The sequence below is a fragment of the Colius striatus genome, chromosome 21 (genome assembly GCF_028858725.1).
Source record: "Colius striatus isolate bColStr4 chromosome 21, bColStr4.1.hap1, whole genome shotgun sequence".
NCBI lineage: Eukaryota > Metazoa > Chordata > Aves > Coliiformes > Coliidae > Colius > Colius striatus.
In genome coordinates this window covers 1,249,014-1,272,936 of record NC_084779.1, presented here as the reverse complement: position 1 = coordinate 1,272,936, position 23,923 = coordinate 1,249,014, and the positions used below count along the sequence as shown (strand labels likewise).

The following is a 23,923-nucleotide window of genomic DNA, read 5'->3' as shown; positions in this document are numbered from 1 at the left end:
AGACCCTAAAACAGGGAGTTCAGACCGAAAACTAGGACTTAGACTCGAACACTGGGTCTTTAGACCCCAAATACAAGGATTTAGACCCTAAAACCAGGGGTTTAATCTGCAAAACTGGGATAAAGACCCTAAAAGCGGGAGGTGCGGAGGCTCGTTGGCGCCCCGCAGCCTCCATTTCCCATCACCCCCAGCGCGTCGCTGCCGCCCAAAGCCGCGGGCGGGAGCCGCGGTGCCTGACGGGAGTTGTAGTTGTGCAGCGGCGCCCGGCAGGAGGCGGCGTGCGGCGGAGGGGGCGGGGCCTCGGCTTCCCAGCGTGCCCCGCGCGGAGCCCTCGCTCGTGCCCCGCTGGCGTGGGCTGCAGGAGGCTGTGGCTGTGCTGGAAGCTCATCGTGGAGCGAGCTCCTGGCAGCAGCTGGGAGCCTGTGGGGAGGTGCCCGTGCAGAGCAGGTTTGTGTCAGCGCTTGTGAGCCTGGGAGGGCCCCGGGCTGGAGCAGTGTGTCCCCGTGGGACTGTTGTGGCGGTGGGTGACCCCCGCTGGGGCAGGGTGTGAGGAGCTGCCCCCATGGCAGGCCTCAGGCTGGAGCAGTCGGTGAGGAGCTGCAGCCCGTGGGAAGGAGCCACGCTGGAGCAGTTGGGGAGGAGCTGTTTGGGACTTCTGAGGGGTGAACTGTGTGGCTACTGGGAGGCACTGGGGAGTACTGGGAGTTACTGGGTGTGAACTGGGAGCTACGGGGTATTACTGGGCGGCTCATTGAGGCACAAGGGGCTGCAGTGAGGAGAACTGGGAGTCACTGGGAGCTACTGGGGGCCTCTAGGGGTGAACTGGGGGTTCATGGGGAGGGATTTGGGACTTCTGGGAGCTACTGAGAGGAGGCTACTGAGGGATAAACTGGGAGGATGTGGGAGCCTTTGGAGAGGGGAGTTGGGGCATTTTTAGGCCTTTTGGGTTGTTTTGAATCCTTGAAGAGTCTTGGGGGGTGTCAAAGACTTTTGGGGTGTTTTTGGGTTCCCTCCTCATCCTGAGCCCCCTCCCCAGCGTGGTGTGCCAGAGCAAATGCTGTGTTCCTTGAACTGGCCCAGTGACCCAAGTACTTCATGGTGGCATTTCTGTGAGCCATGGTTACAGCATTGATCTCAGGCAAATGGGGTTTTATTTCTTGAGGACGGTTCCCTTTCTCTCTGTGTATGAGCAGGTGGATCAGCACAGATCAGCAGGTCACCACCAAGGCTGCCATTCCTGTAGCCTGTCGTGTGCCCTGGCATCTCTGTGTCACATTTCTGGGGAGGATCTTGCCATAAGCTAATGCAGCTGTTTCTTGCTGCCAAACTGGAGTCCTGTCTCTGGTGCCCAGATGTAATAGCAGGGGTGCACCGACTGGCTGAAGCTGTCTTCCTCTGCTGATGGCTGATGGTTCAAGGAAGGAGTGTAGTCGAGACTTTGTGTTTGTGGTACTTGTGCAGCAGAGACCAAACAGCTGAGGACTTGCTCCTGCCCTGTTCTGTTCTCTCGCTGCATCTCTGAGAGGAAGCGGCGACAGAGCAGAAACGGGACGTTGAGGGGGGTTCAGTTGCACTGAGTGTAGCAGGAGAGAGCAGTGTCTGTGCAGGGATGGATTTGCATAGGAGCCCTCAGCGTTTCTGCTGCCCTCAGGGAGAACTGGGCGAGGGCTGCGAGGCCAGAGGACGGGCTGTGGGTGAGAGCAGAGCCAGGGCAGCCGGGCTGTGCCCCTACCTGGTGCCCAGCGCCCTGTTGCTGCCCCTTTGTGCCCGTCCCCTGTGCGCCTGCACAGCCCCAGCCCCTGCTGAGAGCAGAGGGATCCCCCTCACACCACTCTGTGTCTCGCCCTTGCTCAAGCTCTCAGCCCCCCACGGCCAGCCAAGGGCACTGAGGGCTCCTTTCCCCGCCCAGCAGCACTGTCTGTGCCTCAGTGTGTCTGTGCTCTCCGTGGGGCACTGACACAGCACAGAGATCCCAGCCAGAGCTGCTGTGGCCCTGCAGAGGAGAAGGCTGAGCTCAGGGGCCCTTCTCAGCGCTGAGGGCTCCCTGCAGGGCGGGGGGCGAGAGGCTGGGGCCGGTGTGTGCTGTGTGGTGGGCAGGGACGGGACACGGGGTGCCGGGCACACGCTGACACAGGGGCGGCCACCCAAGGCCCTCCCTGGGTACCCCCAGGCACTGCCCATGTGCAGCCTGGGGTGTGAGGGGACGCGGCACGCAGCGGCCGCACGGGCACAGAGACACACAAGGGCAGCATCTGCCCAGCTCCTGCTTGTGCCCTCCAAGGGGAGGCCTTGGCAGCTCAAAAGGAGGGGGTTTGACCCAATGGGATGCTTTGGAAAGCTAAAAACGAGGCTTTCAATGCTAAAACCAGAAGTTTGGAGCTAGATACAAGGCTTTGGAAGACAAAAAAAGAAACCTGGGCCCTAGCATGAGGGTTTGGAAGCTAAAAAGGAGCAGGTCTTTTTGAACCTAAAAAACACCAGGTGTATACCCATTTTTGGGTCTAATCCCAAACATTTAGGATCTAAATCCTCATTTTTTGGGTCTAACCCCACAGTTTTAAGGTCTAAATCCTCATTTTTTGGGCCTAAAGTCTTGTTTTTAAGGTCTAAATCCTTGTTTTTGGCCTAAACCCCCTCTTTTAGGGTCTCAATCCCCATGTTTTAATCTAAACCCACAGTTTTAGGGTCTAAATCCCTTTTTTTGGTGTGTAAAGTCCCAGATTTAGGGTCTAGATCCTTGGTTTTAGGACTAAACCCTGTTGTTAGGGTGTAAATCCTTGTTTTCCGGGTCTAAACTCCCAGTTTTAGGGTCTGTATCCTTATTTTTAGAACTAAATCCCTGGTTTCAGGATCTAAATATGCATTTTTGGTGTCTAAACTCCTAGTTTTAGGGTCTAGACCCTCTTTTTATTGCTAAAACCCTAGTTTTGGGGTCTAAACCCTCATTTTTTTGATCTAAAGTCTAGCTTTTAGGGTCTAAAGCCTTGTTTTTGGGATCTAAACCCCCAGTTGTAGACCCATTTTTGGGTCTAACCCCAAGCTTTTAGGGTCTAAATCATCTTTTTTGGGTCTAAGCTCCTGGTTTAAGGGTCTTAATCCTGACTTTTTGGGCCTAAAGCCTAGTTTTTAGGGTCTAAATCCTTCTTTTAGGTGTATAACACCTGGATTTGGGTCTAAATCTACCCAATAGGATGCTTTGGAAAGCTAAAAACGAGGCCTTGGATGCTAAAAACTGAGATTGAGACCCGAGAATGAGGGATTGAAAGCTGAAAAGGAACAGATTAAAGCTAAAAAGAAGAACTTGGGCCACAAAGTGAGACTTTGGAATCAAAACCTTGAGGGCTGGGATCCAAGCAATAAGGTTAAAAAAGGCAAAAAAGAGGCTTTGGAAGCTAAAAATGAGCATCTGGGCCATAAAACGAGCATTTGGAAGCTAAAATTGAGTGTTTGGAAGCTAAGAAATGAGGGTTAGGAAGCATAAAATGGGGGTTTGAACACAAAAATGAGACTTTGGAAAGTAAAGATGATGGTTTGGATGTAGAAAAGGACGATTTGAAATCTAAACCGAAGGTCTGGAAGCTGAAAATCGGGCTTTGGGAGCAAAACTTAGGGTTTGGGTCACCAAGTGAGGTTTGAAAGCTTAAGATGGAGGCTTAGGCCTCCAAAGAAGGCAATGGAAGCTAAAAAGGAGGGTATGGGCCCCCAAATGAGGGTTTGGAAGAGAAAACTCTCACTTTGGATGGTGAAAATGAGGATTTCTTCCAAAAGGTACCACTTTGCAAGCTAAAAATGAGAAGAGCTTGACCCCCAGGTCACTACAACCCCCTTCAGGCAGCTGTAGAGAGTGATCCTGTCTCCTCTCAGCCTCCTCTCCTCTGGGCTCAGCATCCCCAGCTCCCTGAGCCTCTCCTCATCAGACCTGTTCTCGTGACCCTTCCCCAGCTGCGTTGAGACTCTGACACCCAGCTGAACCCAAGGTGCAGTTGCTGGCAGCAACAGGTTCCCCAGGTGCTGGTGGGCTGCTGGGGATGGACACAGCGTGTGCCAAAGCACAGGCAGAAGCTGAGACTGCGAATGGTGCAGCAGGAGATGAGAGAAGTGACTGTGCAGAGGGATTTCTGAGCTTCCCCAGCCAGCCCTCGGCACAACCAGCTCTGAGCCAGAGGCGTCCCTGTGGGGGGAGGGAGCTGCAGCCGTTGGCTGCTCCCAGGAGTCAGAGGCAGCCTGAGATGGAACCTTCCCTGACTTATTCACGATGGTGCCTTCCCCAACAGCCCCTTTCTTAAGCCATTTTATACTCTTTTCTTCCCTTTGAGGTGGGGCTGGAGTGACTCTGGGCACACAGACCTTCATCGGGATTGCTGGGAAATGCTCTGGCTTTGCTTTTAAAGGTGTGGGGTGAGGAGAATGCAGAGCACATGCTCAGTGAGGGCTGGTGGCAGCTTGGAGGTGGGTGGGCTTTGGGATGGAGCTGTGTTTGGGTATTAGAATCATAGAATCACAGATTGATGGGGGTTGGAAGGGACCTTTAGAGATCATCCAGTGCAACACCCCTTCCAGAGCAGGTCAACCTAGGGCAGGTCACACAGGAACGTGCCCAGGCGGGTCTTGACCTGCAAGGAAGGAGCCTCCACAGCCTCCCTGGGCAACCTGGGCCAGGGCTCCCTCCCCTCACACTGAAAGAGTCTTTGCTTCTATTTAAGTGGAACTTGTTGTGTTCCAGCTTCATCCCATCACCCCTTGTCCTGTTCCTAGACACAACAAAGTGCTGCCCCAGCCTCCTGACACCCAGCATTGAGATATTTGTCACTATTCATCAGATCCCCCCTCAGTCTCCTCTTTTGCAGACTAAACAGCCCCATGATAATGAGAGTCTGATGAGCAAGGTGCACCCAAAGCCCAGCGCTTGCTAGAAAAGTGACAGACTCTTGGCCCAGGGTGTCCAATGAATTGCAGATGTTACAGAAGCAGCATTTGGCCAGAAAACTGCAAGCACACATCTGTAACCGTTTGAAATATTGCCATTTAGGAACTTGTTACCCTTGTGGCAGTGCAAGCTTCAGGACATGGCTGATCTCTTAGAGTCACAAGAAGCTGTCACTGCAGCACATCTCACTCCTGTTGTGATCTGGCAAGAGCAGAACTTATCTTGGACCCATCAGAGTGAAACAAATGAATCAGCACCCGCTCAAGCCTGTTCTGTGGTTTGGACAAACACCAGGAAGCCAAAGGTGAGAAATACACTGTGAGGAAGACTCAGATCTTCATCCTCAGAGGCCCCTGTGGCTCAGCGAAGGAGGCGTGAGGGAGCTGTGACCTGGGCGGACTGAGGCAGGGCCATGGGGGGAACTCATGAAAAGGTGCAATGAACATGCAGATCTAGTCTGGGACATGTGGAAAGTTTTGCTCTAAGCAGGGCACACACTTGGTGGAGCCATCCCCTGTATGCCCAGCGCTGCCAGAAAGGCCTGCTTGATAGTCACATTGGCTACTGATTGCTGATTGGCACTTTCCTGGCATCACAAACATGCAGCTTGTGAGTTCCACAGTACCCTGCAGCTCCCTTCTTCTGCAAGAGCTCACAGGGCTGCCCACGCAGTCTCCACTCTGTCCCAGCCTCCGTGCTGCTGTCCCAGGGAGCCACTGTGGAGTGGGTTTCTTGCACCCCAACTGCCTCCTCCCTGCAGCCCTGCTCAGTGTTAGACTTTTGCTGACAGTGTGAACAGTGTTGTGCCTTTAGTAGAAGCTGAAGTACTAAATGATTGCCAGGAATGATTGCAGAGGCCATCCCAGGGGAGGGGGAGCACTGTGGGTCACTGTCCTGGTTTAGGCCCATCAGGGAACAAAAGGCCACCATTAGCCTCAAGTACTGAAGAGGCTGAGAACTGCCAAAGGGCAGGGAGAGCTTAATTGCAACTTAAGGTTCAGGACAAAACAGAGCAGGCTACTGGGCTTGGGGAAGGAAACAGAAAATAATTGAATGCCACATCAACTGAAACATAACCTCAAAACCCAAAACATAGCCAAAATAAAACAACTCAGATTAATACAACAATGAAGAGTCCAACCAGCCCTTTTAAGAACACCTTCTTGCCACACCTGCCCTCCTCCCTGGTTCAGAGCCCTGATCCCAGTGTCTTTACCCCCTCCACACCCCGAATGGCTTGGGGGGGTTGGGGGCCAGTGAGTGGGGGTTTCAGTCAGTCTGTTCACCATAGCTTCTGCCCTTTGTCCCTCCTCAGGGCAGGTGGGCTCTGCACCCGTCCTCCCTGCAAGCCCCTGGGGTCCCTCACACACAGGGCAGCCCTGCACTGGCTGCTCCGACGCTCATTTGCTCCAAATGCTGCAGCTCCTCTCTGCCTCTCGTGTGGGGCTGCTCTGCTTACAGGGACAGCGCTGCAGTTCCCTGCCCCTGTTGCCAAGCAAAAAGCAGCTCCACACAAGGCCATGGCAGTGCCTCCTCCTGCAGCTGGAGCAGAGCCCCAGGCACACGGCGCCTGTGCTCCAGGCCAGAGGAGCAGCGGCACTGGCCCCAGCACTCGCTTCTGTCTCAGTGCTGTCCTGTGCTGCTTTGCAGACGGATGTCTCCCGGGACAGGCGCTGGTGTTTCCCAGGGCATTCTGGCCAGGTTGTCATCAGGCTGCCAGCACGAGTCCAGCTGAGTGCCGTGGCTCTGCAGCACGTCCCTGAGGAAGGCTCCTTGTCCGTGGCTGTCAGCAGTGCTCCCAGAGACGTGGCTGTCTATGTAAGTGTGTGCTGGGTGCTTCTGGCTGCATCTGGCCCTGGGGGGACGTGGCAGGGACTCGCTTGCTTTTGTGCCCCTCTGAGGCTGCTGCCCTGCTCTCTGCTGAGCACTGCAGTGCCCTAGCCAGGTGCTTCAGGGGCTTGAGAGCTTTCTCCCTCTCAAGACTTATTCTGGCCAAAGCCCCTCAGGGTTTTTGACCAAAGCTCAAGGCAGAGACTGAGCTCCTCCCCAGCCAGCAGTAGGCTGTGGCTATTGGCCAGGAGAGGGCGGGTGGGTACCAGGGCTGGTGCAGCACATCCTACTACCCAGACAGCAGGCTGGGGAACGAACTCAGAGAGAAGTGTAGGGGAAAGGGATGTGGGGATGCTGTTGGGCAGCAGGATGAGCATGAGCCAGCAGTGGGCCATGGTGGCCAAGAAGCCCAAAGGCATCCTGGCGTGGATTAGAAGGGCTGTGGGCAGTAGGTGGAGAGAGGTTCTCCTCCCCCTCTCCTCTGCCCTCGTGAGACCACATCTGGAATACTGTGTCCAGTTCTGGGCTCTTCAGTTGCAGGAGGACAGGGAGCTGCTGGAGAGAGCTCAGTGTAGGGCCAGACAGATGATGGAGTGGAGCATCTCCCTTGTGATGAAAGGCTGAGGGAGCTGGGGCTTGGAGGAGATTGAGGAGTGACTTCATTCATGTTTACAAATCCATCAAGGGTGGGTGTCAGGAGGCTGGAGCCAGGCTGTGCTCAGGGATGGCCAATGACAGGACAAGGGGCAACGGGCACAAGCTGGAACAGAAGAGGTTCCAAAGGAACACAAGGCAAAACTTCTTCCCTGTTGAGGTGAGGGAGCCCTGGAAGGGGCTGCCCAGATGGACTGTGGAGACATTCAAACCCACCTGGAGGAGTTCCTGTGTGACCTACTCTTGCTGGTCCTGGTCTGGCGGCGTTGTGAGAGCTGAGCAATGTGTGGTGGTGGCAGCAAAATGAGAACACGGGTTGAGACAAGGACAGTTTAATAGAACACCACAAAGGGAGACTGAACTCGATCCTGGCTGAACCCAGGGCAAGATACCAGACACACTGCAACTACAGCTTCTACTTCCTCCAACCTAATGGCTACTGCTAAAGACCTGCAGCAGAGGGGCAGAGCCCAGGCCTGCACCTCCAGCGGCGTCCTGCTGCTCAAGCCGCTTGTCCCTTCATGGCCTGCAGGAGCTCCTGGACCCGCCTAAAGAAATCCCTGAGCTTCTGGAGGGGAAATGGGCAGGACCCAACCTGGCCCGCTGCTGGTGGTGCTGCGGTTTGTGTCGGGGCCGGTGCCTGTGTTGGTGCTGCAGTTGGGGCAAATGTTTCCCAGGTAAAGGGTCCTGAGCTGGTTGGATTCCAGTTCCACGCCGGGTTTGGTGCCTGTGTTGGTGCTGCAGTTGGGGCAAATGTTGCCCAGGTAAAGGGTCCTGAGCTGGCTGGATTCCAGTTCCACGCCGGGTTTGGTGCCGCGGTCGGTGCCTGTGTTGGCCGGTGAAAGGGCCATGAGGCGCTGGGAAAACGTCTCCACGCCCGGGTGAGAGCAGCAGCCCTTCCTGCTGAGCGCATCTGTTCCAGTATCCAGTAGTAGAAGTGCTGGGTGGAGGTGTAGACCCCGGGCCTGTGCGCTCTGCCACAGCCTTTCCCCCAGCTGGTCACGCCCACGAGCCAGAAGAAGTTGGCGCCCGCAGCTCTGCAGACCAGCGGGCCCCCGCTGTCACCCTGCAGCACAGGACAGAGGCTCAGGGGGGTGTTGGGGAGCCCCAGCAGCCCCAGGTGGGACAGGGCTGCGGCTGCTGCCGCGGCTGACTCGCGGCTGCTCCTACCTGGCAGGCGTCGATGCCGCCCTGCGCGTAGCCGGCACACAGGTTGTAGCTGTGGATGGAGCCATTGTTATACTGGCTGCTGTTACACAGCCTGGCATCGATGAGGCGCACCTTGGCCTCCTGCAGCACGTCGGATCCGTGGGCTGCGAGCACAGCAAGGAATTAGCCCCCAGCAGCTGCGGGACACTTCCCCTCCCCTGGCTGCCAGAGCCCTTCCCTGGGCCTTGGCTTTGCACCTTGCCAAAGAGACGTCGGACACATCTTTCCCGTGGGGCTGCCTTGGGGCCGTGGCAAAGAATCACAGCATCCCAGAAGGCTGGGGGTGGGAAGGGCCCTCGAGAGCTCATCCAGCCCAAGCCCCTGCTCAAGCTGCTTCTCCTCAAGCAGGAGGCAGGGGAACGTGTCCAGGTGGGTTTGGAAACCAGCAGGGAAGGAGCCTCCACAGCCTCCCTGGGCAGCCTGTGCAGGCCTCCAGCATCCTCACTGCAGAGACATTTTTCCACCTCTTCCAGGGGAACTTTCCGAGTTCCAGCGTGTGCCCCTTACCCCTTGTCCTGTCACTGGCCCCCAGCCAAAACAACCTGGCCCCAGCCTCTAAACCCCAGCCCTTGAGCTATCTCTCAGCATGGAGAAGGTTTCCTCTCAAAGGTCAGAGAGCTCCAGGTGCTCTCCTCACGAGAAAGGTGTCCCAGAGCCCCGAGCACCGTGGCAGCCTGAGGGAGCTCAGGCCCGTCTGCAGCCGCCCGTCCCCGCAGCCTGACTCTGGCTCCCGCCTGGGCTCCGCGCCAGCCCGAGCCGTCTCCCCAGCGTGCCAGGCTTGCCCTGGGCACAGCAGCGCTTTCCCCAGGGGAACTCACTTCGTGCGGTGGTGTGGCCCCAGCCAGCGATGTAGCAGTCTCTCAGCTGGGACACCACCACGTCGGCGGGGTGAGGCACACAGGCCACCTGCACGTACTGGTTGCACTCCACGGGCCGGTCCAGCTCCAGCAGGGCAATGTCATAGTCGGTGACGTTGAAGTAGCTCTGGTGGAGCAGCGCCCGCGTGGTGTATCGCACCTGCACCTCGGGGCCCGTCAGAGTCAGCTGGTTGGCCCCGACCACCACCCGAAACCACGGGAGTCTCCTGGAAGGCAGATGGGGAGCAGAGGGCTCAGAGGGAGCGGAGCCGTGCGCTGCAGCCCGGCCCAGCCCAGCGGTGCCCTGCCTGCTGCTGGCCGAGGGAGAGAGGCGAGCCGCGCTGCGGAGGGCACGGCTGCCCCGGCGTGCCCTGGGCTCCAGGCAGCGCCGGCCCCAGGCTGCCGGGAAGCGGCGGCACCAGCCCAGCCCGTGCCCGGCACACGCCATCCCTGGCACGCCAGCGGCAGGCCGGGCCGCAGACAGGGCCCCTGCCAGTGCCGGGGGGACGGCCCTGCCCTGCTCCTACTCACCGGTAGAAGTCGACGCAGTGTCCTGCGGTCAGGACCCACTGGGAATGGATGAGGCTCCCTCCACAGAAATGCCCGGTGCCCGCTCCCCAGGGATTCTGGATGCTGACGGTCCAGGGCCAGGCCCCCATGGGGGCATTCACGCCACCCACCACGCGCCACGGCTGCTCAGCCAGGGGCCGGGTGCCGCAGCTCCCCCTGCAAAGAGCAAGTCAGGAGTGTCCTGCTCCAGGGCTGGCTGCTGCTGGGGCTGCAGGGCAGCCGTCTGCCCTCCCCAGCGGGCGCCGCACGGGCAGCGGGGCCGCTGGGGAACCCTTGGCTCACAGCTCGTGGCACCGGCGCACCCTGCAGGGAAGGGCTGCCCCAGCTCCCTCCCACAGCCACTTACCAACAGCTGTCCCCTGCCACGCTCGCAGGCCAGCAGCACAGGGCCAGCAGCACAAAGACCAGCACGAGCTTCATTGCTGCGGCAACACGCGGCAGCTGCCAGAGCCGAGGGAGGGCTCGTGCCCAGCAGCGCTGCGGCCCATGCAATGCCCGCAGTGCTGGCGCTGCCCGCGGCACCTCGGCCCCGGGGCTGATGTCACAGAGCCGCTGCCTGCGGGCGCTGGGGCGGGGGCCATTCTGCCTGGGGCACCACGCAGGGGGCCAGCAGGGGAGGGAGGCACAAGCAGGGATGGGACACCCCTCCCGCAACAAACTGCAGCACAGACTGTGCTCCGGGGGCCTGGGGAGAACGTGGCCGTGCTGCCTCCGGCAGCTGGCGGCAGCAGCAGCTCACACAAGTCAAAGACTGTCTCTCTGACTCAACCAGAGTTGAGTTCTTGCCTCTTCCCAAGGAGGACTCTGTCTCCAGCTCCCATCAGCAGCCAGCTGCCTGCAGCCCTTTTTCTCCTTGTGCACAGCTTTGCAGCTCATCTGTGCACCTGCTTCCACTCCAAGTGCCTACATGAGAATGCAAATCTCTTTGGCATGCGTGAAAAAACAAAGGAGGTTTCATGCTTGGTGTTTCTTGTCAGTACTTTGCATCTCTCTGTGCTTCACCTCAGGCAGCTGTGTCCCTGCAGCCCAGAGAGGTGCCTGGTGGAGCAGAGAGCCACTCCCAGCCTGTGGAGGAGCCCACGCTGGAGCGGGTGGATGCCTGAAGGAGGCTGTGAGTGCGTGGGAAACCCATCCTGAAGCAAGGCTCCAGGAGCCCTTCCTACAAGGTGCAGCCCATCCTGCCTTCCTCAGCCACTGCCCTGGGTGCACTCCAGGGACCTCTTCTCCTCCCACAGTGTGCAGGGGTTTTGTTTGGGCAGGACCAGGACGGTCCGTTGAACCTCTGCTGTTAACCACACAAGTGGCTTCTGCTGCATCTTTATCCCACTGTTCCCATGCCCCATTGCCCAGTGCTCTGCACATAGAATCACAGAATGGTGGGGGTTGGGAAGGGACCTTTAGAGATCATCCAGTCCAACCCCCGTGCAGAAGCAGGTCCCACCTAGATCAGGTCACACAGGGACATGTCCCACATGTGTCTTGAAGAGCTCCAGGGAAGGAGCCTCGACACCGTCCCGGGGCAGCCTGGGCCAGGGCTCCCTCACCTCACACTGAAAGACATTTTTCTTATGGTTAAGTGGAACTTTTTTGTGTTTCAGCTTCATCCCATCACCCCTTGTCCTGTGGCTAGATACCATCGAAAAAAGTGCTGCCCCAACCTCCTGACACCCACCCTTTAGATATTTGTATCTATTAATAAGATCTCCCCTCAGTCTCCTCTGCTCCAGACTAAACAGCCCCAGGTCCCACAGCATTTTCTAGTATGAAAGATGCTCCAGTCCCCTGATCATCTTGGTGACCCCGTGCTTGACTCTCCAGAAGTTCTCTGTCGCTCTTGAGCTGGGGAGTTCAGAACTGGAAACAAGACTCCAGATGAGGCCTCACCAGGGCAGAGAAGGGGGGGAGAAAAACCTCCCTTGACCTGCTGCCCACACTCTTCTTGATGCCCCCAGGCTGCCATTGGCTTCTTGCCCACGAGGGCACGTTGCTGGCTCATGGTCAGTTTATTTTCAGCCAGCACTCCCAGGTCTCTCTCTGCAGAGCTGCTCTCCAGCAGGTCACCCCCAGCCTGTCCTGGTGCAGGGGGTTGTTCCTTCCCAGCTGCAGGACTCTGCCCTTGTCGAACTCATGAGGTTCCTCTCTGCCCAACTCTCCAGTTGGACGAGATCCCACTGAATGACAGCACAACCTCTGGGGAATCAGCCAGTGCTCCCAGTTTGGTGCCAGCAGGGAACTTGCTGAGGGTCCCTCTGTGCCCTCACCCAGGTGGTTGATGACGATGTTGAACCAGACTGGCCCCAGAACCCATCCCTGTGGATCTCGACTGCCCACAGGCCTCCAACTCGACTCTGTGCCGTTGATCACCAGCCTCTGGGCTCTGTCAATCTGTCAAATCCTTGACTTAAAGATTATTTGGGACATGGAGTTCTGGAAAGTTTTGACAGAAGGTCTGAACAGAGTTCTCCTGGTCCTAGGCTGCGAGTGTGAGCAATGTGATCTTCCACCTTCCCAGCCCCAGGCTGTCTTTCTGTTGATGAACCCATCATAATATGGGAGGGGGAGGCTGTCTGAGGGGCCTGTCAGAACCCTCATTCCTGCCCCCATGAGTGTCCCTGTTCTTGACCTCACTGCTCTTCCTCAGGAGTCTCTTTGATAACAGGCTTGAGAGATTTGTCATGTACAGACCTCAAGTTCCTACCCTCACTTGCTGTTTTATACACACCTGAGTTGGATGTTGAGTTGAATAGTGAGAGAATTGCAAGCACAGGGTTCAAAGCACCAATGGCCACTTCTCTGTTGTGCAGACACTTGTGAGCTGAGGCCCTTAAAACCAGCCTGGGGAGTGGCTGAGGGAGAGAGCCTTACAACAGAGCAGAGAAACAGCTTCCCAACAGTGTCAGTGAGGCCCAAGTACAAGACCATCACTTGGTTTCTCTGATGTGTATGAGGAGTGTTGTTTCATTGCACAGGGGCACGTTGAGTGAAGCGATCCGCCGTGCACCCAGCGCTGCCATAAAGGAATGTCTGCTTCCCTGAGAGGGGTGTCAGCCCCTCTGCCAGGCTGCCCAGGGAGCGCCCAGCCCTGGAGGGATCCCAAAGCCGTGGAGCTGAGGTGCTGAGGGCTGTGGGTCAGTGCTGGGCTTGGCAGGGTGAGGAGAGGGCTGGGACTGCAGCAGCTCAAAGGGCTTTTCCAACCCAAACGATTGTGTGGTTCGATTGGGGTGTGAGCAGGGAGCCCGTCTCTGCCCAGATGCCGAGAAGAAAGGCAACGGCGGCAAGAGGCCGACGGCCCTCGCGGAAGCCAGAGGAAAGGCAGCGGAGCCAGCCCAGGCGAGCAGGTCCGAGGGGGTGCAGGGAGGGATGAGGGGAGAATGGGGCTGGGCTGCTGGCTGGCTGCTGCCGCCTTGGTTCCTCGTCTCCGACTGCAGGCCTTGTGAAGCTAGGGATGGGGAAAGGAGAGGGGAGAGCCCTGGAAGCAGCCCAGCCTTGCTGCCCTCTCTCTCTGCAGCTGGGACATGCCCTGGGAGGCTGCCAGAGCCCAGCTGCTGGCAAGGGCCTTGGCTCACACAGCCTGCAGACAGTGGGCAAGCGGCACCTCTTTTGTTTCTCCTGCCATAGGACCATCAGTGTAGAGCTGGATGTCAGCTTGCCATCAGCTCCCAGCTCGGTCCCTGCTCCAGAGCGGCCTGTGGCGTGGTACCACAGAGCCCGAGAGGTTCCAGGTAAGCTCAGCACTGCTGCTTGCTGCCAGGTCCTGGGGATGAGCTGGGAGAGCTGCGCTGTGCCCGTGGCAGCAGCGGCAGGAGAAGCGCAGGCTCCTCTGCCCTTTGTGCCTTTGTCTTCTGCCCGTGTCCCTGCAGGGAGGCAAAAGACTCTCTCATCCCTGAGAAGAGGCCTTAAGAGACAGGCCTGACTTTTCTCTGGTTTCTTTGCCCAGGGATGATCTTCAGCCTCGCCTGCACACTGGCAGTCTGCCTGTGGAACCGCCTGCCACCCTCCAACACCTTTGCTAGGTACGTGCTGCGTGCTTCTGCTGGGGACAGGGGGAGAAAGGGAAGGTCTGAGGGCCAGCACAAGCCCAGGAGAGAGCAGAGAGGCCTCCCCAGGCAGCTGCCCCCTGCTCCCCCCGGGGCACCGGCCATTCACAGGGAGAACCAAGAGCAAAGCCCCTTGGCACTCTCTCTCGCACATCTGCCAGAGGCCCAAACTTTGGCCACGCTGGCACAGTCACTAGCCAGCCACTTGCACAGGGAAAGGGTGAACCCCAGCTGTGGCAAGAGACCATGCAGGTGTGGGAGGGCCCTGAGAGCAAAGCCAGACGAGGCTCTTGCGCTTCCCAGCTGTGCAGAAACAGCCCTTAGAGAGAGCTGTGTGATGGCAGCGAGAGCACGCCTGCATTCTCAGCCAGACAGAGAGCAAGGTCCCCAGCAGAAAGACTGCTGAAATGCAGTCTCCGTGTCTGCTCCACCTCTTTGCTTCCCAACATGACTGTCAAGGCCTTTGGAAGGTGCTCCTGGAGCCCTTCCCTTGGGCAAAAGCTGCTGGCACTGCTGAAGGGTGAGCACAGGATGTGTTCCTCCTGGGCGCTGCTCTGCCAGCTCTCTCTCTGTCAGCAGCAGGCATCCAAACACGGGCTTTTCAGCCTGAAAAGGGAAATCTGCCTGTGAAGGGGTTTGCTCCAGGCTCGGCTCACTGATGGCCACAAGACTCCCTCTGTTTCAGGCTGAAGACACCCCTGGAAAGCAAGAGGTTCAGGGCAGCCCTTGAAAACAAGCTCTTGGTGGTGCCTGCAGTGCTTCTGGGTGAGCTGGCGAGAGCAAACGCCCGTGTGTGCTGGATGGCAGCCCTCAGATGGGCAGCTCTCCTGTTTGTGTGTGGGAATTCTGGGGCCCAAGTGCTTCCTGAGCATGTCCTTGACTGGCACCAGCTTTTGTACGACCACTAAGGCTGGTGCTGTCTCCGGCACAATGCTGCTCTGGGCAGCGAGCCAGAGGGCTCAGCCTGTGTCTGGGACAGAAGGGTCTGTGTATTTCCAAGCCTGAACTGGAGACTGCCAGAGGGGCCATGCAGGGGACTGATGGACAGTTACCTCCCCTGGCCCCTGTAACCTGGTGTCAGAGCTCAGGGAAGCAGGGGGGGGAAATGGGGCCCTGAGCACAGCTGGAGCCCAGGGCTGCGCAGCCCCTGGAGCCTGGGCTGATGGCTCCCGGGCAGAGGCACGCGGCCTCTCTCTGCAGCTCCCGTTCCCCACCTCTCCAGTTAACCTGCTGTCCCAGCCCAAGGCAACAGGGAGGAGACAAGGTGAGTGCAGGACTGCTTGCAGCCCCAGACAAATAACTGTCACTTGCTGATGTCAATTGCAGTTGGCATTTTCTGTGGGACCCTGCTGGCAGCGTGGAGGATGCAGGCAAAGGCACGCACAGAGGTTGGTGACACTGGTGGGATGGGCACCTCCTGCAAGGGAGCAGCCAGGGCCTTGCTGGCTGAGCTTCTGCCCTGCCCTGGTCCTTCTCCAGTTTAACGAGCTGCTGCAGGCAGTGCAGGACTCCTGACGTCCTTTCCCTCGTAGTGCCGGTGCTCTGGCTGCGCCCCTGAGGCAGGGCTGAGAGCCAGGCACGCTCAGAGGGCCAGCCACCGCTGGCAGGGCCTGAGCCCATCTCCCAGCTGACCTGGAGAGCATGGAGGGTGCCCATGAGGGTGTGGGAACCCTCGTCAGCCCAGCTCACAGCCACAGCCTCAGACAGTGTTTCTCAGCCTCTGTGGCTCAGGTCAGCAGCAGCAGCTCTCAGCTCCATGGACAAGGCTTGCCTCCAATTGCTGACGCCGACCTTTTGCATCTCTGGGTGCCAGCAGGCACACTGAGCAGCCTGCTGATGGCCTTTTCTGTGTTCCTTCATGGCTTTCCCAGGGAGCGTTGGGGATGAGTTTAGAAGACATGATCAAGTCTAACTGGGCCCTGAAAAGCTTGGGTAAGGACACAGGCAGCCCCATCTCCTTGCCCCGTGCCTGTGTGCAGCAAGCCCCAAGGAGACTGTGCTCCAGGCACTGCTCTCCAAAGTGGGGGAGCTGCCACGCTCGCTGCAGCCCAAGAGGAAGGCTGTGGCAGCGTGGCTCTCAGAGAGCCTCCCGCTCCTGCCCTCTGCCCGTGTGTGCCCCTGCTGCTGCCCCTACACACGTTCCTGTGCTGATGGAGGGACTCTGCTCCTCTCCATGGCAGTTGGAAGGGGACTGGCTGGGTCATCTTTGCTGCCGGTGCAGCAGGCCCTCAGCCTTGCTCTGCTGACACCCACATGGGCGCCTGCTGTCTCCCAGCACCCTCAGCCCTTGTCCTGCCACAGGGACAGGAGTGACAGGCTTGGAGCTGCTCAGCTGATCTCGGGGCACCGAGGCCTCCTGATCTGTGGCTCTTGCAGTCATCTGCTCTCCCTTCCTCACAGGTGCCACCATTGACCTGACAAGAACTTCCAAGACCTACAGGTGCAGCTGGAATTGCATCTTCAACATTGTTCTGAGCAGAAGGTACCCTGAGGATGGGCCTGATACCATCCTGCAGATACTGTAGCAGAAACCATCAGTGCTGCTTGCCTGCCTGCCTGCCACTGCTCCTGTGGAAGCCCACAGCGTTGGTCAGGTTCCTGAAACCAGAGCTCCAAGACAGGGCAGGGCTTGCTAGAAACCAGCAGTTTCCCTCAGGAAGGGAGCGGAGCAGGACTGAGGGGCCCTGCTGTGACCCCGCTGCCACCCTCTTCCCTACCAGTGCACTGACCCAGAGCTGCTGGTGGCTCTCAGCCCTGCCATTGCTCTCCACGGCTTGCAGGGACACAGCTGCTCTCTCACCACGGGCTACAGAGGGGTCTGTGGTCCAGTGCTGCTCTTTCCTTCCTCCTTCTCTGACTGGGATCCCCATGCTCTGCTCCATTTTGTACCACCTCCTCTTCTGGCTTAGATTTCGCTTCTTCAGTAGTGATGGCAGAGGCACCAGCTTGGCCTGGCCAGGCTGGAGGTGGATCCAGCTCAGATCCAGGGCATGTTCTGAGAGCTGCTTACAGGGACAGCGCTGCAGTTCCCTTCCCCTGTTGCCAAGCAAAAAGCAGCTCCACACAAGGCCATGGCAGTGCCTCCTCCTGCAGCTGGAGCAGAGCCCCAGGCACACGGCACCTGTGCTCCAGGCCAGAGGAGCAGCGGCGCTGGCCCCAGCACTCGCTTCTGTCTCAGTGCTGTCCTGTGCTGCTTTGCAGACGGATGTCTCCCGGGCCAGGCGCTGGTGTTTCCCAGGGCATTCTGGCCAGGTTGTCATCAGGCTGCCAGCACGAGTCCAGCTGAGTGCCGTGGCTCTGCAGCACGTCCCTGAGGAAGGCTCCTTGTCCGTGGCTGTCAGCAGTGCTCCCAGAGACGTGGCTGTCTATGTAAGTGTGTGCTGGGTGCTTCTGGCTGCATCTGGCCCTGGGGGGACGTGGCAGGGACTCGCTTGCTTTTGTGCCCCTCTGAGGCTGCTGCCCTGCTCTCTGCTGAGCACTGCAGTGCCCTAGCCAGGTGCTTCAGGGGCTCGAGAGCTTTCACCCCTCTCAAGACTTACTCTGACCAAAGCCCCTCAGGGCTTGACCAAAGCTCAAGGCAGAGACTGAGCTCCTCCCCAGCCAGCAGTAGGCTGTGGCTATTGGCCAGGAGAGGGCGGGTGGGTACCAGGGCTGGTGCAGCACATCCTACTACCCAGACACCTGCTGGCAGACCTACATGGCTGCCACTTCCAGTCTAGGAGATGCTTTCAGTGCATGGATGATCACTTCTTGACGCAGGTGGTGGATGTGCCAACTAGGAGAGAAGCACTAGTGGATCTTGTGCTCATGAGCAAGCAGGGTCTGGTGGAAGTGGTGGAGGTCGAGAGCAGCCTTGGCTGCAGCAGCCATGAGATGGTGGAGTTCAGGATCTGGTGTGGTAGGAACAGAATACCAAGCAGGACCACAGCCCTGGGCTTTAGCAGGGCCAACTTTGGGCTTTTCAAGCAATTGCTAGGGGACATCTTGTGGGACAGGGTATTAGAGGACAAAGAGGCCCAAGAGAGTTGGTCTGTATTCAAAGATCCCTTTTTCCAGGCTCAGGATCAGAGCATGCAGCGGGTAGGAAGTCCAGGAAGGGAGCCAGGAGACCCACATGGTTCAACAGGGAACTGTTGGGCAAACTCAAGTGGAAGGAGAGAGTCTAGAGATGATGGAAGGAAGGGATGGCCACTTGGGATGAATGTAAGGCTGTTGTCAGAAGATGTAGGGAGGCAAGTAGGAAAGCTAAAGCCTCATTGGAGTTGTACCTTGCAAGGGAGGACAAGGACAACAAGAAGGGCTTCTTCAAATACACTGCAGGTAGAACTAACACCAGAGGCAATGTAGGCCCAGTGCTGAACAAGGTGAGTGCCCTTGTGACAGAGGAGACAGAGAAGGCAGAGTTCCTGAATGCCTCCATTGCCTCTGTCTGTATTGCTGGAGACTGCCCTCAGGAGCCCCAGACTCCAGAGGAAGTCAGGTTGAAGGAGGAGTTGTGTTTGGTTGCTGAGGACTGGGATCAGGATCAGCTGAGCAGGCTGGATGTGCATCAATCCATGGGCCCCGATGGGATGCACCCGCGGGTGCTGAGGGAGCTGGAGGCAGTCATTGCTGAACCACCCTCCATCCTCTTCAGCAATTCATGGAGGACAGGAGAGGTGCCTGAGGGCTGGAGGAGAGCAAATGTCACTCCAGTCTGCAACAAGGCTAAGAAGGAGGAGCTGAGAAACTCCAGAGCGCTCAGCCTCAGCTCCATCCCTGGGAAGGATGGAACAACTTCTCCTGGGCGCTGTCTCCAGGCAGTTAAAGGACAAGAGGGTCATTGGGAGCAATCAGCGTGGCTTGACCAAGGGGGAGTCGTGTGACCAACCTGAGAGCCTCTGATGAAGATGTAAGCAGGTGGATAGATGGTGGCAGTGCAGCAGATGTGGTTTATCTGGGTTTCAGTCAAGCATCTGGCACCTTCTCCCACAGCATCCTGGCAGCAAAACTGAGGCAGTGTGGGCTGGATGATCAGATCATGAGGTAAGAGTGTAAAGTGGCTGAAGGGCAGAAGGCAGAGTGGTGACCAATGGGGCAGGGTGCAGCTGGAGGCCTGTGTCTAGTGGAGTCTCTCAGGGGTCGGTGCTGGGCCCGGTACTGTTCAATCTATTCATTAGTGACCTTGCTGTGGGAACAGAGGCACTGCCAGCAAGTTTGCTGCTGATACTGAAGTGGGGCGGTGGCTGCCACCCCAGAGGCTGTGCTGCCATCCAACCAGACGTGGACAGGCTGAGAATGGGCAGAGAGAACTCTAAGGAAGTTCAACAAGGGCAAGTGTGGAGTCTTGCACCTGGGAAAGAACAACCCCATGTACCAGCACAGGTTGGGAAATGAACTGTGAGAGCAGTGTAGGGGAAAGGGACCTGGGGGTCTTGGTGGGCAGCAGGATGAGCATGAGCCAGCAATTTGCTTTCGTGGCCCAGAAGGCCAATGGCATCCTGGGCTGGATTAGAAGGACTGTGGTGAGCAGGTGGAGAGAGGTTCTGCTCCCCCTTTCCTCTGCCCTCGTGAGACCACATCTGGAACAGTGTGTCCAGTTGTGGGCCCCTCAGTGCAAGGACAGGGAGCTGCTGGAGAGAGTTCAGCACAGGGCCACAGAGATGATGGAGTGGAGCATTTCTCTTGTGCTGAAAGGCTGAGGGAGCTGGGGCTCTGTAGCTTGGAGGAGGGGAGACTGAGAGGTGACCTCATTCATGTTACAAATGCATCAAGGGTGGGTGTCAGGAGGATGGAGCCAGGCTGTGCTCAGGGATGGACAAGGGGCAATAGGGACAAACTGGAATGGAAGAGGTTCCAAAGAAACAGAAGGAGGAATTTGTTCCCTGCTGAGGTGAGGGAGCACTGCAAGGGGCTGCCCAGATGGGCTGTGGAGTCTCTTTCTCTGGAGACATTCCAACCCAGCTGGACGAGTTCCTGTGTGACCTACTCTAGGGAGTCGTGCTCTGGCAGGGGGTAGCACTGGATGAGCTTTCCAGGTCCCTCCCAACCCTTGAGATGCTCTGGTTCTGTGATTCTGCACGTTGCCTCTTTGTTGACATGAATCTGAGCTGCTCTCCTTGTGCTTTGCCCCGAGGTACTGGAGGCGTCGGGAAAAGAGGAAACTCAGCTTGGGACCCTCACGTACGACGTGGCAAAAGAGGCCGTTCAGCCCTTCCCTCTGAAGGCACGGCCTGTGCACGGGGGAGAGATGCCATGGAGCAAAAAGGGTTTGCCTGCAAGCGCACAGCAGGCAGCGTGTGAATGCTGTCTCCCTGGGCACTGGCTCGCTTTGAGAGAGACCTGGTGGGGTTGTGAGAGCTGAGCAGCGTGTGGTGGTGGCAGCAAAAGCAGAACACTGGCAGGATTGGGCGGGTGGGAGCACAAGCTCTGAGAGATCTCTGGCTGCAGCCACTGCCTTCAGCAGAGCCAGCTGCACACACAGACACTGCACAAGGCCTTTGTGCCCTGCAGAAAGAGGGGTGCCCAGTGCCAAAAGCCCTCGGGCAGCACCAGCGCTGCGTCCTGTGGCCTGTGGTGGGTGGGACAGTGTCCTCTCCTCCCAGCACAGCCCCTTCTGTCCCCTGCCCTCAGGCTGCAGGGGAAGGCGAGCCCAGGGGACAGCGGGAGCTTGGTGGGGCTGCCCAGCAGCTGCCCTACACGTCAGAGCCCCTCCTGGGCCTCTCTGTCAGCACAGAACAAGCAGCAGAGGCAAAGGGCCGAGGGAAGGAGGCGCAGCCCCAGCGGGGCCGGCGTGCAGAGGATGCCCAGCTGCTTTGGGGAGCCTGATCCCTGAGCAGGAGCGGGGCTGGCAGGGGGAGATATGGCTGCACTGTTGCTCTGAACACCTGCATTTCCTTGTCTCTCTTCACAGAACACGCCGCTCCCCAGAGCTTTTCCTTACATCAAAGTTCTTGTTACAAGCAACTGGGGAAACCCAACGTGCAGCTGCATTTCCAGAGTGTGGGTGCATGGGAGGATGGCGAATCAGGAGAGCCTCAGATGCCAGCAGGGACAGCGGGTGTGGACAGTGATAGCTGGTGTTTGCTCGTGTCCTTTCCTTCATGTATTTTCTAGGTATTGTTTTGAATGTATTTTCTCTGGGTAACTGGAGTTCAAGTGAGGGGCTCTGCCTTCCTCACGCTGCCGCTGGGCTCCGTTTGTTGTGTTATTTCGCTGGTTCTCTTAGTGCTTTAGTTGTCAATAAAACTGCCCCTGTTTCCTTTTGACTCGGTGCCTGTGTGCTTTGTGCTGGCCCCGCTCCCAGCAGAACGATTCTTGCTGTGCCCATGGTTTCTGTCCTCATTTCATCCCTTTTTCTGCAGTTCCCCGACACCCTTTGGTTTGTCATTGTTCTTTCTGAGCCCATTTGGATCCGTTTGCTGCTTTCCAGTGTTTTCCTTCCTTCCAGCATCACAGGGGCTTCCAGAATCTTCTGTTGAACCCATCCTTTGGTGTCGGTGTGTGACGGTGCCAGTCTCTGCCCCGCTCGTGTCCCTTTCCCGGGGCAGACTGGGAGCGGGGCCGGGCGGCAGAGGCGGGGGCTGGGTGAGTGTGCGGCCGCAGCCCCGAGTGACAAAGCGTCCCCTCAGCCCCGGCCCCGCGGCCGCCTGGGGCTGCTCCTCGCCCGGGCGTTTGCCGACGGGGCTCTGCTGGAGTCCAAGCCCTGCCCTCACCCTGCCACGGCCACCACTGACCGTGGCCCTCAGCACCTCAGCTCTGCGGCTTTGGGATCCCAAACCTGCCCCTCAGCACCGTTCCCTCGGGTCTGTATTCCAATGGCTCCGCGGGATTTGATGCTGCAGACAGAGCTGGTTCTTGCCTGTGGGTTCAGTAACTAAAGACGTGTCTCTCCACGTGCTGTAGCTGACATTTAACAGCTCTCTGCACAGTCTCCTTTGGGTTTTTTTCACATAAGGACGAGTCCCTGACTTTCAAAGAGCTCCAGTAGGTTCTTCCAGCCCTTTCCCCAAAGTCAGCCCTGTTGCTTAGCTCTGTGCTCTGTCCATCAGAGACATAGGCCAGAGCATCCCATGAGTTGAGAACAGTCTCTTCCCTTCTCCTGGAGGCACAGATGGGATCCAGCATGGCATGGCTAAATTTAGGTCAGAAGTCTTGATCCTCCCAACAACTGACCAAGGTCACAGGAGATATTGCTATTGGTTTCCTACTCAATCTCCATGCCCTGAGACTGCATCCCAAATTGCTCTTTGCTCACGATGTCTGTGCTCTTGGACCTCGCAATTCTCTGAGCAAAGTCTTGTGTCTTGTCTTTGTCTTTTCCCCAGAACTGACCAGTGCTCACCAAATGGAAAAGGCTCAAATGCAGCTGTGTCTCCAGGTTGGCAGCTCCACTGTTTCATTCCCCATCCCTGTCTCTCCAGGTTGGCAGCTCCACTCTTTCATTTCCCATCCCTGTCTCTCCAGGTTGGCAGCCCCACTGTTTCATTCCCCACCCCTGTCTCTCCAGGTTGGCAGCTCCACTGTTTCATTCCCCAGCCCTGTCTCTCCAGGTTGGCAGCCCCACTGTTTCATTCCCCACCCCTGTCTCTCCAGGTTGGCAGCTCCCCTGTTTCATTCCCCACCCCTGTCTCTCCAGGTTGGCAGCTCAACTGTTTCATTACCCATCCCTGTCTCTCCAGGTTGGCAGCCCCACTGTTTCATTCCCCACCCCTGTCTCTCCAGGTTGGCAGTTCCACTGTTTTATTTCTCATGTGGCTGTGGCAGTTTGAGGCAGCTCAGCAGTTGTGCAAAGAGCACTGCTGTCAGGTCCCAGAGAAGAACACCAGTTTCACAGCAGCTGTGACTTTTACTCTTGCACAGAGAGAGGTACCAGGTGTAACCAAGGTGATGGCCTTCTACCATGGCATGGCTGGCTGGGTAGATGAGGGGAGAGCAGTGGATGGCCTCCACCTCTAGGTGCTCTCCAGAGGTGCCTCCCAACTCCTGCCATTCTGGGATTCAGCGAATGCTTTGGATGGTAACAGCAACACAATTGCTTAAAAGAACATCTTGTTGCTGTGTCCAGCTCTGAGATGGATGAGCATTGAAAGTCCACACCACTAACTCAGCGTTGCCTGTTGCCACGTTAGAAGCCCAGCAAGGTGATGGAAGCAGGGGTGGGCTGTCTCCTGCCTCTTTCTAACTCCAGGATCCACACCAATGGGCTCTTTCATGCCTGAGATAGAAATGCCAGCAATCTGAAGGAAGGACAGGCTTGTTCTGCTGCAGCCCAAGGCAACAGGGTGACAGTTTCACAGAGCAGTGCCAGGCAGGGTCAGCAGCCGCAGGTGCTGCGGGGGTTTCGGGCTTCCCTGAGGCACTGCATATTCAAGCAGCCCATGGCAGGGCTTTCTAAGCCCTGTCCAGCTCCCTGGTGGGTTCAGAGCACATGCTGCCTCATGTGAGTGGAAGAGGAGTGAGAACATGGTTGGGGTGTTTATTGGTGTGTCTGCCCTCCAGGCCCTCACTGTCCAGAACCAAACTTTCCAGGCCAAACTCTACCATCTTGATTGAGAAGGCTCTGAAGAAAAGCTCCGAGGAATACAGGAAGGTTGGTGGCAACTCCATCCACTCATCAAGACTGGCATTTCTCAGGAGGACTCTCACCATGGAGGCAGTGGATAACAATGGGCTTCTTACCCCATGGACTGGTGGGCAGGTCTCAACTGAGATCCCTGATCTTGAGCTCTGAGGTGGAGTCAGAAATAACTCTCAAATGAGCCCCCAAAAAAAGAGCTTTCTTGGAACCCTGGGGCAATTCTCTGTGTTCACCCAATGGCATGGGAAAAACACCCTGTCTAGAAAACCCTTAGTCTCAG

General features: G+C 57.6%; 1 protein-coding gene across 1 annotated transcript; it reads right to left on the bottom strand.

Annotated features, from left to right (window-relative positions):
- Positions 1-7,959: 7,959 nt before the first annotated feature.
- LOC133627495 (acrosin-like) lies at positions 7,960-10,157 on the bottom strand (the record flags this gene model as incomplete). Its single annotated transcript, XM_062013234.1, has 5 exons — positions 7,960-8,237; positions 8,279-8,477; positions 8,582-8,724; positions 9,439-9,704; positions 10,009-10,157. Coding segments are annotated over 5 exons (1,035 nt in total), but the record flags the coding sequence as incomplete, so codon positions are not given.
- Between the last annotated feature and the right edge of the window lie 13,766 nt (positions 10,158-23,923).